At 41.9% G+C, this 16210-nt stretch overlaps 1 protein-coding gene across 1 annotated transcript in view; it reads left to right on the top strand.

Annotated features, from left to right (window-relative positions):
• The window catches only part of lyst (lysosomal trafficking regulator), a 68976-nt gene that overhangs the window by 3580 nt on the left and 49186 nt on the right, over positions 1–16210 (top strand). Inside the window, exons 3-5 of the mRNA XM_080017131.1 lie at positions 5844–5935; positions 12619–12820; positions 15303–15393. Coding sequence (XP_079873257.1) covers positions 5844–5935; positions 12619–12820; positions 15303–15393 — 385 coding nt within the window. The remainder of the gene's footprint in view (positions 1–5843; positions 5936–12618; positions 12821–15302; positions 15394–16210) is intronic.

Raw genomic sequence — 16210 nt, 5'->3', positions numbered from 1 at the left:
ACTTCACTTTTTGGTTGACACGTGTTTTGGTGCCAAGAGCGGGCGATGACTATCGATGCATTCATAAGATATTTACACACAAGAACTATTTGAAAAACAATGATTAGTAATTTGGATATTCTGACCAAGCAGGTGGAGGCATGGATTAGAACAGTCTATGAAGCTCAGAAAATGGCATTACTTCACTTTAATGCAGCTTCAAAGACCACATTTAACTGTATCGCAATCAATATCGATAATGTATTGATATATTCCACCGCCCTGGAGATTGATATATTCCCCAGTCTGTCCCTTATTTTACGAGCTGTAACAAAAAATACTTCCATGTAATATAATATTGAGACATACATTTACAGCATTGGTCATTGAATTCCAACTGAAAGCATTGTGGAAATTCTGGAGAGCATTTTACTGTATATCCTCCTTTTACTTCCATTGCTTTCCCAAACAAATCCCTATTATACGCCAAAGGACTTTCACTAGGATCTTCGACTCTTGCAATCGGTCCATGACTACTCTTGGACTTGTGCGAGAATACAAGGTTGGTTTGATATTATCTTAAGCTTTAAGTCTCAGCTTCCATGATGTGCGTTGGATTTCCACGTTGTGTGATCCCTTGTGTGATCACAGTCCCTGCTAAACCCGATGGAAAAAGTCATTAAATGTGTGGTGTTTGTCTTTTGGTGCATCCCTGCCATAAGTCTTAAAAAAAACACTTAAGTACTTAAATACGAAACAGGTTGAACTGTGTATCAACAGGTATTAAAAACAAAGCTGTGGAACAACGTAGGCTATCATTTATCAATAAAGGGAGTGTTTTTCACTAACAACTTGTTTGTTTACAGTCTCAACAACGCACCTTGAAAAATTGGTCACTTACTGATAATTGATAGCCTACATTGCATTATGGAGGCATTATTTAGCTTTTTTTTTTTCTGTACTTGCATGAGACTATATTATATATTTTATATAATAAAATAACATGGAGGTCATGCTTGTGGGTTCACCACACGAAACATTATCACGCCTGCAATTTGCCATTCCTCAGTCTTTTCTTCTTTTGTTTTACTACTCCCGGTCTGTTGGCCATGGTCATGGTTAAATTATTTATACCTCCTAGTTCTCGCATGAGTCAGACTCCCACCTCTGCCCTGTCCCAGCCCTTTCCATTCAGGGCCGTCGTATTAAGTCGGCCACCGGCCACACCAGTCTTTATTTATTTATCTTTTTGGTTGGGCTTTTTGACCGACTTCCACCCGCCAACGCCCACTCCTTTGTCGAGAAGGCTCCGAGCGATATACAACTGCACCGTGTGTAGCCCTCATGGGGGCAGGAAAAGGAAATGTCATGTGTGCTCTCTGAGGCTCTGAACTCTCGGAACACTCTCGTTTCAGAGCAAATGCAGAACGTTAGGAGCTCCTCATGACGCTCATCACCCAAATGTCAAATTGGATCAGCTGGTATCTGAGCCGGATGAGCGTTACACAACAGCCGGCCCACGCCCTCAGGACCACTTCTTTTTTCTTTTTTGTTTGTTTCCCACTTACACCGCCTTCCCCGGTCCAGTCGCTGCTTTCTACCCAATTAGTCGAGAGATGGGAGAACCTGAGCGGGAAGTCAGGAGTAATGCAGTTGCCTCAGCCTGGACTCCCCCCGCCCCCATGACCAGGCACCGCGTGATCTGTGCGAGGAAGACGGCATCAAAACAAAGCTCATCTCATGCCGCCGCTCACACATCGAAGCGATAAAGAGAACTGTGTGTACAGTTAGCCCGTTTGACAAGGAACTAAGTCTAAGCCTAAGCCACTATGGCAGACCAGAGTTTCTAGAAACTCAACTCGCTTTTTTCTCTTTCCGTAACAGTGTCAACACACCAAAAATGACATGCACCAACACCTCCGTATTGTAAAGGTTGATTGACAATTTGAAATCTGTCAATTTCTGAAAATGTACAACTTAAAAATGAACAAATGCATTTTTGAACATTATTCTCTTCGATTTTATATTGTTCTAGCCGTACCGCATCGTGCATAGTCGTATGTTTGTTGTAGTTGCCTAGATACTTTCAGCCATAACACGTTTCACATATTTTCACATTGATCTAGTTATGAACGAGTAAATTCTAATAACTTTACCAACTTATGGATATGGGTATGTTTTTTTCCCCAACATGTTCCACACCTACAATCTCATGATACGATATGTATTATGATACAGAGGACGCCATATGATACATATGATTTAAATTTTGACCTAAACAAGTCCTACACAAAAGTTAGAGCTGATTTTATAATATTATAAAACAGCTGTTTTTATTATAAATGATTCACGGCTTAAAATGCAATTTAAGGCCCACAGAAAAAAAAAAAAAAAAAAAGAAAACATTTGAAATAAAATGAAATATTCTTGTTAACCTGAATTATTTTAATGATAATGAAAAATTCTCATATTTTTGAACATTAAAATACCTTTTTTTTTTCTTGGGCTTTTCATGTTTACCAGCAGAGTAAAACTGGTGGTCTGGTACAACTTCACAGATTCACAAGGTGCATGAGAAACAAAATGTTCCCTTATCTTTGCCTTAAATTTAGCTGGTTGCAGGAGTTTGTACCAGTAGTCTATACAGTATATCACCGTATTGATTCTTTTGAGCACAGCCCGAGAAAATGACCTTTTTTTTTTTTTTTTTTTTTTTTATTGGAGGACTTTTAATTTTGAACCAAAATCTACGTTTTGTCATGATTTATTTTGTCGAGTTCATTGCCAACCCGCAGGCCACATTTGGCGGAACTCTAACTTGGGTTTCAGTCATTGAATTTGGTCATTTATAGACCAAAATTATTTCTTTGTTTAGTTTTAATGTCCAAGCTCTTTGTGCATTCTCATCAGACATCCGTTACTGCCAACCAGAGCTTTACCCTACACGGTAAACATTACCATCACGGTGTCAGTGTGTGAATGCTGGTTTGGTCTCCGTATAAAGCTCGGCCTCAAATTTTAGAGGTGAAAACGTACAGGTACATGGGAGCAATGCCTCATTTTAGGCCTACACTTCCAATTAATGCAGATTGTCAGAAGTGGAGGAGAAGAGCTGTGGAAAAATTGTATCCACGGTGTGTATGGGCGGTATGTTTGACTCTGTTATCTGACTGTAATATGATAAGGATGTTGGTTTTGTCGCGCTAACTGCTTTTAAGCGAGGGTGTTATGGCATCATTGGCGGGCAGGACAAAAGACCAAACATAGGAGTTCATCTGTTCTGGGAAAAGGGTAAGACCAGTTTGTTTGCCTCCCGAATCTGTTCATGGAACACGATGCAGCATTGATTGAGCCTACCGCGTATCAGTATTGGCAATCTCTACACTCTTTAAACGCTACCAAGTTCTGGCTTGTGCTGATTACACAGCATCTTTTCATTAAGGCCTAAGAGGAAAAATTGCTGGTAAATGAGTGTTGTGCCCAGCACGCACACGCGCACACGCACACACACCTCTTTCAGTTTTTCTGCAGAGGATGATGCAGCATTAAGACCCATTATTGATACTGTACAAGCAAAGAGTGTGTGTGTGTGTGTGTGTGTGTGTGTGTGTGTGTGTGTGTGTGTGTGTGTGTGTGTGTGTGTGTGTGTGTGTGTGTGTGTGTGTGTGTGTGTGTGTGTGTGTGTGTGTGTGTGTGTGTGTGTGTGTGTGGTGGGCAACAGCGGTAGAGTTAATAGTTGGTTAACGCATACAAAAGGTAGTTCATTATAATGCCTTCACAGATACCTAAATGTCTTTTGGAGAGAGAAGAGAGAAACTAGTGGCACCATAGTAGCCCTAGGGACACATTTGCTGCTCCACTCAGTTTTGGCGACTCCGTTTGGCAAAGTTTCCCTCCCATCTACCTTATCTTTTCATTTCTGCCCTCCCCCCCGATTCTTCCTGTGTGTGATGTTGTTTGCCCATCCCCTTCGAACGGCTGTTGACACCCCACCCTATCTGCTCCCTCCCTTCTGCCACCCACTGCCTCTGGTGAGTGTGGTCATCTCTGCACTTTAGGATACAATTACAATACAAAATACAATCAATTGAACCGGATCAATGGGTGGTCTAGGACAGGAGTTCTCAAACAACCAGACGTTAGTAAATTAAAGCATATATACAGTAAATTTACGCCATTGTTAAAATTTATGCCCATCAATGCTGTGCAGAGAGTCGGCGCAGCAGCAGCTTTTGTGTCAGCAAAGTGTCTCCTCTCTTCTCCTGCGCTGTCGGGCTCGGGGACAGGAGTGAGAGTGAGTTGCTATGGTTATAGAGACGCACACACACAGGCACGCACTCTGTTTCTCTTACGGAAAATGTAGCCTAATTAAGTTATTCATCTCGCATCGACTGACTAACTTACCTTTTTATAATTTAACTGAGTGAATTATTTCAGGAAAAAAATATATTTTGTGAAAAAATATTTGATTTAAAAAAACAACACATTTTCCTTTTTTTTTGTGCATGTTCAGAAAATCATCTGGCAACCCCCAGAACACATTTGGGGATGCCCCCCCCCCCACCCCTCAAAAAATACCACTCAGATTATGCATTCTAGCCATTCTAACATGCCTCTAAATCCTCCGTGTTCCTGACACTCTGTTTAAGTGGGAGGAGCCACCCTCCTGAGGCCCAAAGTTCTGTGAGCCAGTGGGGTTTTAGCCTCCCTTTCAGGTTCTGTTGTTTTACTCTGTAAAATTTCACTCATCACTTTATCAGTACACTAAAATTTGTTTCTGAACAAATTTGAGGTGAGAAATAGTTCCGACTTTAACCGCTGTGTCAGGAGCAGCGCGGTACTTGGAGCAGTGCGGGATACAGCGGGCCTGGGGCTTTTTTGTTCATTCAATTATGGAAACGTCAGAAAATAACATAAATACATCTACGGTTTTGTTTGGAGAAACACAGTTATTTAAGTGATACATTTTGCATCTTTATGACTAGTAAAATAAAAGCCCAAAAGATCTTAGTTGTTTTAAATACAGCTAGATTATGAACAGTTTTAGAAAAATGCAGGATGTATCCCATGCATCCCACTTAAGGTTATCTGATCAAGCAAATGAAACAACTTAAAAAAAAATGCCTGTAGTGCACACTAGTGAAGGGGGGGGGGGGGAAGCTTAGCTGTAGCCCGTCATGACACCTTTTAATGCAACCTCCTACACTGGACCACAGAAGTAAGGAAGCTAACGCATAATATGCAAAGCTGTGTGATGCAGCAGAGTTTCCAATGACAGAAAACTCCAGTCACAGACGTGATTTTCTGATCACGCAGTTATACCTCAGTTAAATCTGAGCTGTAACTCAACAACTGTCACGCGACCTACTGGAAAATCAGAGGATTACGGATACATTATTGAAACACTAGCTGCAAGACACAAGCTGCTTTTATGATTCTGCAACCAGAACATACTGTAAGTGCCCAGTGACTAAATTTTATTCTATGCAATATTTTAAGTCAGTCTGAATAAACCTGCAATTTGTGGAAGTGTAGAGGTCACAGGTCCTCAGTGTCCATCTGGGGCTTGTTCAGCTAATCTCTTCTTTTCAGGTGGTGCACGAGTGTAAGCAGTCTTTTAATTGGTGTTCTCCTGCAAATAATGAAAAATGACAATTCGGCTGTTGCCACATACTTATCCTTCACTTAAACTCCATCAGTATAAAAGTTGACTTATTCATGTATATTTATGAACCTGTTGACAATGTCCCGAAATAAAGTCATTTACCATTCTAGGTAGTGCCTTGAAAAGAGCTACACACATTATGTGTTGAAATGAGTGTCAACACCTTTCCTTCAATCTTTGACCCTGTGTCTTTCAACAGGTCAGCCTTCAGTGTCTTGAGAATTTCCTCTGTCTCTTCCACTGTGTGAGACACCTCCTCAGCCATGCCACCAAAGACACACTGAAGTTCTGGTAGGTCTCCTTTATATTTAGAACTTCCATCGCTAGAATTATCGTTACAAGTAAATCCTTGGTTTATGGTAGGAAGGATACACCAGACCGTTTTGTATGTATTTGGAAATAACAACCCAACCACACTGACCATTTCAACAATAACATGCTCACACCCACAGCGTCTGGAAGCCATTCATTTCCAATGAGCTCTGGGCGACTGGGAGCGACAGGTCATGGGGTCATGTATGCCGATGCGATTTCAGTGACTTGGGGATTAGAGAAAGTTTAGCTTTATGCAATTGAGCAGGAACCGATGTAGCGATGGCCAATGACCAGTCAATAGATGTGTTAATTTGCCGTTCTGCTTCACTGCCTCAATCGAGAAAGACGGTTGAAGTGCGTAGTTGTATTCATAGCAGCAAAACATTTTTTGTCCTTTAATGTTTTTCCTTCGTTTTCTGTATGGAAGAGAAGCTCAGCTGAATAAAGCCCCCATAGATAAGTTAGTTGATGTCTTATGTGCAGCAGAGTGTTTGCAGTTAAACTATTATCTCTGTTTACCAAGTCCCTAATCACTGTCTTATGATGATGATTGCAAATTAGAGCGGACAGTGGCATGATGCTGTGAAATCAACATTTATCATACTATGTTTTTTTGTGTTTTGCTGTACTCCGTTTCCATGGATTATTATAGTGTTTGTTTTGATTTTAACTCATCTAGATAATTTTTGAAATATATTTTATATATATATATATATATATATATATATATATATATATATATATATATATATATAATTTTTTAACGTGTGCTTTTAGCATGCTGGACATACAACACAGAGCATTTGTGTGCCATTGCATCTAGGACAGAGTTAGTCTGCAAGTGGAATTGAACTTCTCGACCTGAAATGCAACTCTTTGTTCATTCTTTAATCATCAACAACTGCTGCAACAACTCTGTCCTGTGGACAACCTGTGGGATGACCAATCCCCCTCTTTGGAGAACATGTCTTAATGTCTTACCGTGTTTCCGTCTTTAAACAACTAATCACTACTTCAAGAGGAGGAGAATCACATCGGGTGAGGCAAAAAACATAGAAACAAACAACAACATGTACATGGAAAAAAATGTAAACATAGAAACGTCAGATGACATCATGTATCGAAAAAAACAGAGTTTTTGAAACTGAAACAGTAATTGGGCACGCTGCCTCTTCCTGTTATAGTTATGGTAATACATGACGGAGGAGAGGAGAGCGATGTAACCAGGAGGGTGTTTGGGGGTGTGTTCAAAGCAGGTGCTGGTGGTGTGTGTGTGCCTGTGATGAGTCCGCCTGTGTGTGTGTGTGTGTGTGTGTGTGTGTGTGTGTGTGTGTGTGCGTGTGCGTGTGTGTGCATGTGATGCGTGTGATCCACCACCGGTGAGTGTACGGAACTTGTGCCAATTAGTTCTGTTATATGAGGTCGGAATTATATTGTAGCGCCAGCCGCAGCCGTATAGACCCTCCACAACATTAGGAAAGCCCCGAGCACCCCGCCCTGCAGCCACAGACGACCCCCCCGCCCCCAGAGGTGCCGGAAGCCCACAGAGCAACACCCACGCCTGAACCGCTCCCCAGGTGAGCCGGCAGAGCCCCCAAGCCCACCAACAAGGGCAAGGCCCGCCCCTACCTACCCATCCATGTAGCCCTGTGTGCTCAGCTCAGGACACCCAGATGTCAGAGACAGTGGCCGATGCCCACAGACAGCCAGATATGTGGGCCCTCCACCACCCCTGGCACCCGGAGCGCCTGCCGTAGAGAAGCTACGCAGCGGGAGCAAAGGCCGACAGCTGCCTCCCCCAACCCAACCCACACCCATGACTGCAAGCAGCCTCGAAGGGGCCCCTGAAGCAGCGAGCAAGCAGTGTTCCCCGCAGCCCTACCGGGTCGCAGCACACTAGAAATCACTATGCAAAAGCTTCCAGGACCCGAACCCAGCCGGCAGGGGGCCAACCCGTTCGCCCTGTGGCCAACCACACCCCCACCCCCACAACCCCAGTGCTCAATGTGTGCTCTTGGCAATTGCAGTTAAAATTGAGGGGCGTGGGGGTACTAGTCCTCCAAGCATTTCGAACCCGAATCACTCGCACCCCTCCTGCTCCGCAGATCCTGGTCTGGTGGAGTAAGATTTAGATGTGAGTGTATGTGTTCTAAGCTAATATGAGTGGTATTGTCGGGCATGAGCGTGACAGGCAAGATCGCAGCCGTCCGCCACACCCAACCCACATAGCACGCACCCTACCCATCCCAAAAAAACCCAGGTCTATTGTGTGGCGTACGTACTGCGTTTGAGTTCTAGCACTGCGAGAGATAGGCGAAGCACCACAGGATCAACGCAGGGGTGCAGTAGGCTGGGCAGCGGCCAGGCAAACCCAACAACAAACCCAGGTACCTGTAGACACTCAACCCACAGCAACCAGCCACGGTGCAGAGTGGCCCACCATACGCCCCCGTTATGCCGGGCCGCTCTGTGCCCCCATCAAGGCCCTGATCAACCCCCAGCCACCGCATGCGCACCACATCTGGACCACAGAAGAAAGGCCGGCAGATAGGTCCCCACCCACAGCCCGCCTCTCTAGATAATTGCTAACAAAAGAGCAAATAGTCGGGAAAAGTAGTCGGTCTCGATGTTCCTTAAAAGTCATAAATGGACCCCCATTCTCGACCGAGTATAATTTCCGGGAAAATGTCGGTACGCCTATGAATGAAAGTGTGTGGGAATGGGAGCAGTAACATTGCCGTAAAGTAGGGGTGGAGCCGAATCCAAATAAAGCACCAATAGTGGGTTTTTACGAATATTTATGTCGTACAAATATAGATTTATAAAATTATTTGTTTTCAAGAAGGAAAAAAAACATTCTGAAAAATGGCGAGTCCAAACCGTGGTGCTCGGCTGCAAAGACGAGAAACTGAAACACGTCCAGTGTCTATGGAGACAGGTTTTTATAATTTTAAATGTTATCATTTTTCTTCTTAAAAATGCCTCTCAGACCCTGGACGTGTCTTTTACATTTAGGGGTGCGAGGCGGGGACATCGGGCACAAGCGCTTCGCAGGGACACTAACACAGAATGAAGACACCAACGGTTGAGGTCATAAGTGGTCATAAGTAGCGGTTGCAGCCACTATTGCTGTTGAACTAGTAGTTCCGCAGGAAGCAAGTTTTTTTTTTTTTTTTTTCTACAATGGGTTGCAGAAGTAGCCAGAATGTCTGAGTCTGCGAGTCATCATCTAGGAGAAGCTTCCAGGAGCTAGGAGGACAACAGCAGAATTTACACTGGTAGGCCAAAGAAGCAAAGTTACACACAACCTACACTCAGCTACTCAGTTAAACTGCGAGTAGCTAGATGAACCTTACAAAGAGACTGGAAAAAGAAACGCTTCTCTGGTTATAGTAGGAACACTAGAGCATTGCTGTCTGGAAGCCAGTGGGTTTACATGCACACTGAAGTTCAGATTTAATTGCAATTTTTTTTAATGTTTCAACTGTCGTGCAAAAACTGTATTCATAACATCTGACTGGAACAAAAAAATCCCAGAGCATATGAGGATCAACAGACCTAGATTATTCAATCATCTTTTGATTGACTGTAGCGTGTATAGACCTTAATGCCATGCTTTCGTTGGGATTAATGCGCCGAAAGGTCAGAGATTCACTCCATGTGCATTTGACCTGGAAACAGCTGATTTACCAGTTGCATCTGGGTTGACATTGATCAACGTGGCAAACGGTACCCGGGAGCCACACTTCAGGGGTGAGGATGACACAATCTTGATGCTCAACTGGAATGAGCGACCTGAATATTTTACATTTTTTTGACTCTACAAAAGAATAAAAATCACTCCCTGTAAAAAAAAATTAAATAAGAAAGCATAATCAAAATGAAAGGTAGAATAATTAGGTTATAACATTTTAAAAGTTATGAGGTTATATATTACAAGAAGTCTACCAAAATTTGAATTTGTAAGGGATTATGTAGATTAAGTTTAACTTTGTAACATTTTGAGTGGGAATCGATAGTGTACCGTGACTTCTCAGTGCCCTCTGATACTGTGCCAAAGCCACTTACGATGTTATGCATAACCAAAAACAATGAAGCTCCATTCATCAAATAAGTTGATACAGACAAAACCCATTTTGCCAAAAGCAAACTACTAACTAACAGGAAGAGTTTGTTCCTTGAATATGTTTAAGTATCACAACATATTGCATGCATATTACACTCTATTATTAATTGATTAGGACGCTTTACAGCTAGGAGTGCCACTGTGCTAAGAATGAATTTAATCCGTGGGGCATTAACATAATATGTAAATGTAAGAAATCCTTCAACAATGGGTAGAAGTTATTTGAGGAAAGGAGTAAAACTCAACAAATTGGGGGTGAAATACAGTATGTCGTCCTTCCTTGTTTGAAGTCGTCAATGATGGTAACATGGACGTTATTGCAAAAATGGAAAGTCTGATCTAGGTGAGGGGTCCTCCCCTTCCATCCCTGCGTTCTTAAGGCAGAGGAATGCACTCCATCCGGCCTGCAGCAGGGTATCGGTGGCTCATCCACATCGCCAAGGGCCATTCCCAGTGCCATGTGACATCACATGCTTTCATGTGATGTGTGGATGTTCTGCGACGCTGTAAAGCTTCTATTCGCAACGCTTCTCTGACAGAATTTCAGTCTGCAAATTCAGTCTGCTGTCGCGTCGGGAGGTATTCTGAGCCGGACTTTAGTTTGGATAATACAGAGCAGTATGAACGGAGGACGGGTCTTGGAGACTCTGCTATTTGGTAAGAAGATGCTGATTCTGGTCGGGGAAACGACATTTGTTGTAAACGTGTGTAGTCATTAGAAGCGTGTTGCACGGTGACTGCTGTAAACGTAATTATTGACTGCTTGTAATCTTAATATGAACGAGGCTCACAACACTCTTGATGTGGGCACCCGCTGACGCGTGAGCTCGACTGCTTTTACACAGGTGGGAAGCGTGTGAAACACGCAGTATTCTTACAAAGCCTTGAAAGTTAGTACGTTTCCTACATTAACATTACAAGTCAAGTAGAAATACACTTGGTTTGTAATGTTAATTTAGGAAATGCGCTAGAACTTGCAGACATCTTTCCCTATAGTGAGTGCAAATAAAGCGATAAATAACTTAAGCAAACATTAAATCAACTTTTTGTATCTCTGAAATAAATCTCTCCTCAGTCCTTGAAAAAGGCTGAAATGTTGAAAGTGTCGGAAGTGTACTTTAATTTAACACATTTTAACAAACTCTGATTCATTCATTCATTCATTTATTCATTCATTCATTCATTCATTCATTCATTCATCGAGTCAGTCATTCAGTCAGTTGGGGATTGGTTTGTTTGCTACAGGATACACTGGAACACATCATGGTAGTTGCTGTCATAATAGTACTATGTGGTATGAACATATATTGAATGAAACGTATTACATTTTAAATATAGTAGCTTCAAAGAGTGACATGCGTTGCTTTGCTATTACAACCCTGCCATGCTCAATAGGAATCAATTTGAGGTCAGCTGTTGAGACAAAGGCTGCACTATTCTTGAACTGTGGTCGTCACACTTCGTTTTGGTGTTCACAACTTTCGATAAACAGAATCTCTGCTCTTTATTGAACAGTGTCGTAATTTGTTAAAGAGGGCCAACGTATTAAATGTAAAATTAATGTGAAACACTAACCATTAAACTTTGCATCCCGGCTGCAAATTTTCGCACACCGCTGGCAGCCTGCTTCCCGTATTTAGATCAAATCAATATGCAGCCCACACGCTCCACTATACCAATTAGTTTGAATAGCTTGTCACATCCGTGTCATGCATCATCTCATGTTTCTGCGATAAGTGTTTGGTTGCTCGCGTTAAGTTGCTGAGATGACCATCTTTTACTCCACTCTTTGGAAAGGGCTGTTTAGCTAAGGGATCCAGGCAGATGAAAACTCCCGCAAATTAACTCTTGATCAATAAGATCAATAAATCAACTGCATCTCAGACAAGTTAGAAGATCTAACCTTTGTGTTCTACAATTATCCACTACGTGGTGAAAATAACTGTTCCAAATGTGACGTGGGCTTCAACAGCCTTTAACCTAATAACCAGATTAGGAGCACCATTTTGAGTGTTTTTACATTTCATTGATTTAAATGAAATGACCTTTTTAAAACATACATTTTTTTAATTGCCAGTATACAAGCATTTGTGAGTCATTCCTTTTGCACCAACTCACTCTCACCAACCCTCACAGATTGATTCTCCATATACAGTATATTGCATTGTTGTTTTTCACTTTTGTTTTTCATAGCAAAGTTTATTTCTTTAATTGGTTAATTGGTTCTTTAGTTATTTTCACCAGGTTTACAACCCTTACAATTAATGAGAATTGTTTTTATTCTGAATCTCTACAAGGATTACCCTTAACTTTTTGTAACTAGTTAACTTACTTAATTTACCCAAGCAGTTTATCAAGAGCACACTGTTGAAGTTGTTCAAAATGAAATATACTGTATAAAAAAACGTCATTCATTTCGGCAATCAGTGTGGTGCTTCGTTCGCTTAAAGGCTGAAGTTTAACTCATGAAAAAAGAAACGATTCTCTACATGTTCTGACAGATGCTAACCTGGCTTCCTACTTCCTTCCCCAGCTCGGACATGAGCGGAGCCAGCAACACACTCGCGAGGGAGTTCCTGACCGACGTCCACCAGCTGTGCAGCGCCGTGGCTCAGAGAGCCGAGGCGCGGGGGGAAGAAGACGAGGAGGAAAGTCACATGGTGGCTTTGGGGGAGTACCTGGTCAGGGGGCGGGGCTTCCTGTTGCTTAGCACCCTGGATTCCATCATAGACCAGGTGAGCCCTTCCTTGAAGATATAAATACATCTTCAATAAATACACACCGTTATTATTGGTTTTGTTTGGAGAAACGGGGAGTGGGGACGCACAGATGATCACGCAGCTGTCAGCACAGCAGAAATGGGCCTAAAATGGGCCAATTTTTTTTTTTTTTTTTTTTTTTCTCCCCCAAGGTTAGAAATACTGGGTGTTTACGGGAAAATAAACAACTGGGAAGACTGCATGAAAGAAGGGTCAAATACGATAGAATTCTGGGAAAAATGGGAGTTGACAGTTATGATTTACCCTTACACAGAAAATAATTATTTTATACCTTAAATGGGTCTTTTAGCAATATATGTATGTGTTGTCAAATGAACATATGTCTAATGCTCTGGAAATATCTGGAACTGGAACTCTGGGAAGGATTTTTCCAGGCAGATAGGAAATTGGGTTAAATAGTCAATTATGATAGTTAAGTGTTTTTCCAGTTAATTCAATGATCATTTTATTGAATTACTACAAATGTAGACGGCACAGTTGCCCAATGCATTAGACAAATTTTTGGTCTGTATTAAAATTCTCAAGATGGTGATCCCATTCGTCACAAAGTGATACCTTATGCTGGTCATCTATTGACACTCAAGCTTTCTAAGAGACTGAATTCAAGACACACGATAAGATGTCCCCCCCAAAAAATGTACAGAACACATTTTGTTAAAAGAACTGATCCGAGAGATGTGTCTTGGAATTGGATTCGAGTCGAATTCACGACGCGGGGCTGAGGCAGCCCTTCTTTTTCTACACGCTGTTACTTGTCCATCTTTGACAGTGACTTGCATGCACGCTATTTAGGTGACCATTTCAACTAATGGGAATGGGATCATATACAGAGAGCCACATTGTTCCCTCTCTTCTCCGGGAGAAGCCTCTGACTGACCGCAGTGTTTCCTCTGCCTTCCACATTGTGGCAAGGCTCTGCAGAGCTTCACCGGCAGGCCACGCACACGCTTTACACTGCCTCCTGCAAGCTTGACCTTTTTTTTTTTTTTTTTTTAACTACTGCACTGTATCTGTTTAAATGTTTCATAGACTTTGTGTGAGTTGCTTTCGATAAAAGCCTCTGCTAAATGATGTGAGGTGATAAGGCAGAAAGGCAGAGTCATTTCTGCTTAGACAGTTCATTGCTAGTTCATGGTTCTGTAAAACTTGTTGGCAAAAGGGCGTCGCGTGTTTTAGCTGAATCGCAAGAGAAAGATGTTGCCTGGTTTCCCAAACCTTCAGAAAGTCACAAAAAAATGTGTAGGAGCAACTATAGCCCTGTCATTGTCCTGCCCCAAGCTGGACGTGTTATCATTGTGATGCCTGTGTTTCAATAGGAGTTCTTCAATGGAGAAGCTTGGTGGCGTCCCGCCAGGTTTGTGTCAGCTGCGGTTTCAGACGGCATTGAGGCTTTCGTAGACAGTGTCCACCAGGGCCGGCAACAGAGGCTATATTATGAGGTTATACTGTACATAAATATTTAAACAGAAAAACAGGGTTTCAAACTCTGGCTTTTACACATTGAAACAGAGAGATAAAATTCTCGTGTCAATGTTTCCAGTTAGTTCCACCATAGTTTCACTAAACGGAATTGTCGAAATGGATAGACATGCATAATAATGCATGTAATTCAGTTGCATTTTGAGAGCAAGAGTAGTGTATGTGTTAGAAGGGTTTGTTTCACTGGGAGCTCAATACTCCCATCTGCCAACCTCTCTTGAAGCACTGCTTCAGGCTCTGATTGGATGACTCAAGGCTGTCCCAGCCAATCCTTTTCTGGAACTCAAGTGTGACAAGGCGCCTATTCAGTTACTGAAGCCAGACAATAAATACTTAATCAGCATTATGCAAGGACGATTAAAAACAAATAAACATCAGAATCCCAGAAAGCCCTAAAGTTGATTAGATATGCAATATAGATAGACGGATAGATACAGTAGATTTACAATATAGATAGATATACAATATAGATAAATATAGACTGATTGTTGGCTCAGTGAAAGGCTGCAGTGGGAATGAACTAGCTTAGTTCCTAAATTATGGAAATGTGCCTACACGCATCTCAGAGGCTGGGTTATTTTATTCAAACGTTACATCTTGCGTCTTTCTGACAAGTAGAAATTAAAAAAAAAAAATTAAAAAAAAAACGAAGACCCACAATCTTAGGTTGTTTCAAATGCAGCTACGCAACTATTTTTTACTCATAACCATTTATCCATCTGCTGGACGCAGTGATTATTAACTGTGAGGCACCGCTTCAGATGAGTTGGGGATTGGAATGTAGCTGTATTCAAACTGTCAAGGCACTAAAATCAGCCAAGTATTCCTGTTCAGAGTACTGGAACCCCTTCACCCCCCTCCGACTGGGGTGTCACGTTCTGACATCCAAGTGTGAACAGAAGGAGAGGCAAGGCAGAGGACGTGCAGACTGACATTGAGTGTGTTCCCACTCTCTCAGGAGCTGACTTGCCGAGAGGAGCTGCTCACTTTGCTGCTGTCTCTGCTGCCGCTGGTGTGGAAGATCCCCGTGCAGGAGGAGAAAGCCCCAGGTCAGTACACACGCACTGGCACGAGTAACTGGCTTCACAGGGCCAAAGTGGGATATTGTCATCGGAGAATTTCCCAAATGCAGAAATTAGATACCAAGCCCCCGATCAAACAAATCAGATAAGATTACAGTTTTTTTGTTTTTTTGTTTTTTTCACATAAAATCATGTGAGGTGTACCTAATGGACGTAAAAATGATCCTGCAATGGCTTAAGAGCCAAAACGAACGTCTAATTGGTTGTGATTCCATTTTTATATCTTTTACCTCTTCAAAATTCGATATTCGATATATATATATTTTTTTTCAGTGACCCGACTGCTAAACTGTGATTTTATTATTTTGGTGGCATTAGCCACTCTTGTCCTTATGTCGTGGACCTCCAACAACAAATGAAAAAAATGAAATCAAAGAAAAAGTTATTGTAGTATTTCGTTATTATAGTATTTTCCTACACCTTTCCAACCTTTCCACTTCAAAGGTAACAAAAGCATTGTGAATTTGTTATAGGTGAGGTGAGTTATAGGTTATTTGGGTCACCTTTCCTTAATGAATAAGAACAAATGTGGATCCTGCAACTAGACCAGTTGAAAACCACTGTGTCCTAACTGTTCTAGTAAATATAATGGATTGGTACCAATGTTCCTTAAAGGTATTGGATTGGACCGTCACTATGTACCAGCCAATACTACAAAGTTTAGGATCCACGGTTTTTCTACTTGAATCTGCCAAAAGAAACAATACAATCTGCTCACATTTTTTGTACTGATGACCACTGGACAGTGACCTAAGATGTCATTGAAATAATTGCTAGTGATTAC

The sequence above is a fragment of the Zeus faber genome, assembly GCF_960531495.2.
Source record: "Zeus faber genome assembly, chromosome: 16".
NCBI lineage: Eukaryota > Metazoa > Chordata > Actinopteri > Zeiformes > Zeidae > Zeus > Zeus faber.
The sequence above is the reverse complement of the archived record's forward strand: the minus strand, read 5'-3'. Positions and strand labels throughout refer to the sequence as shown.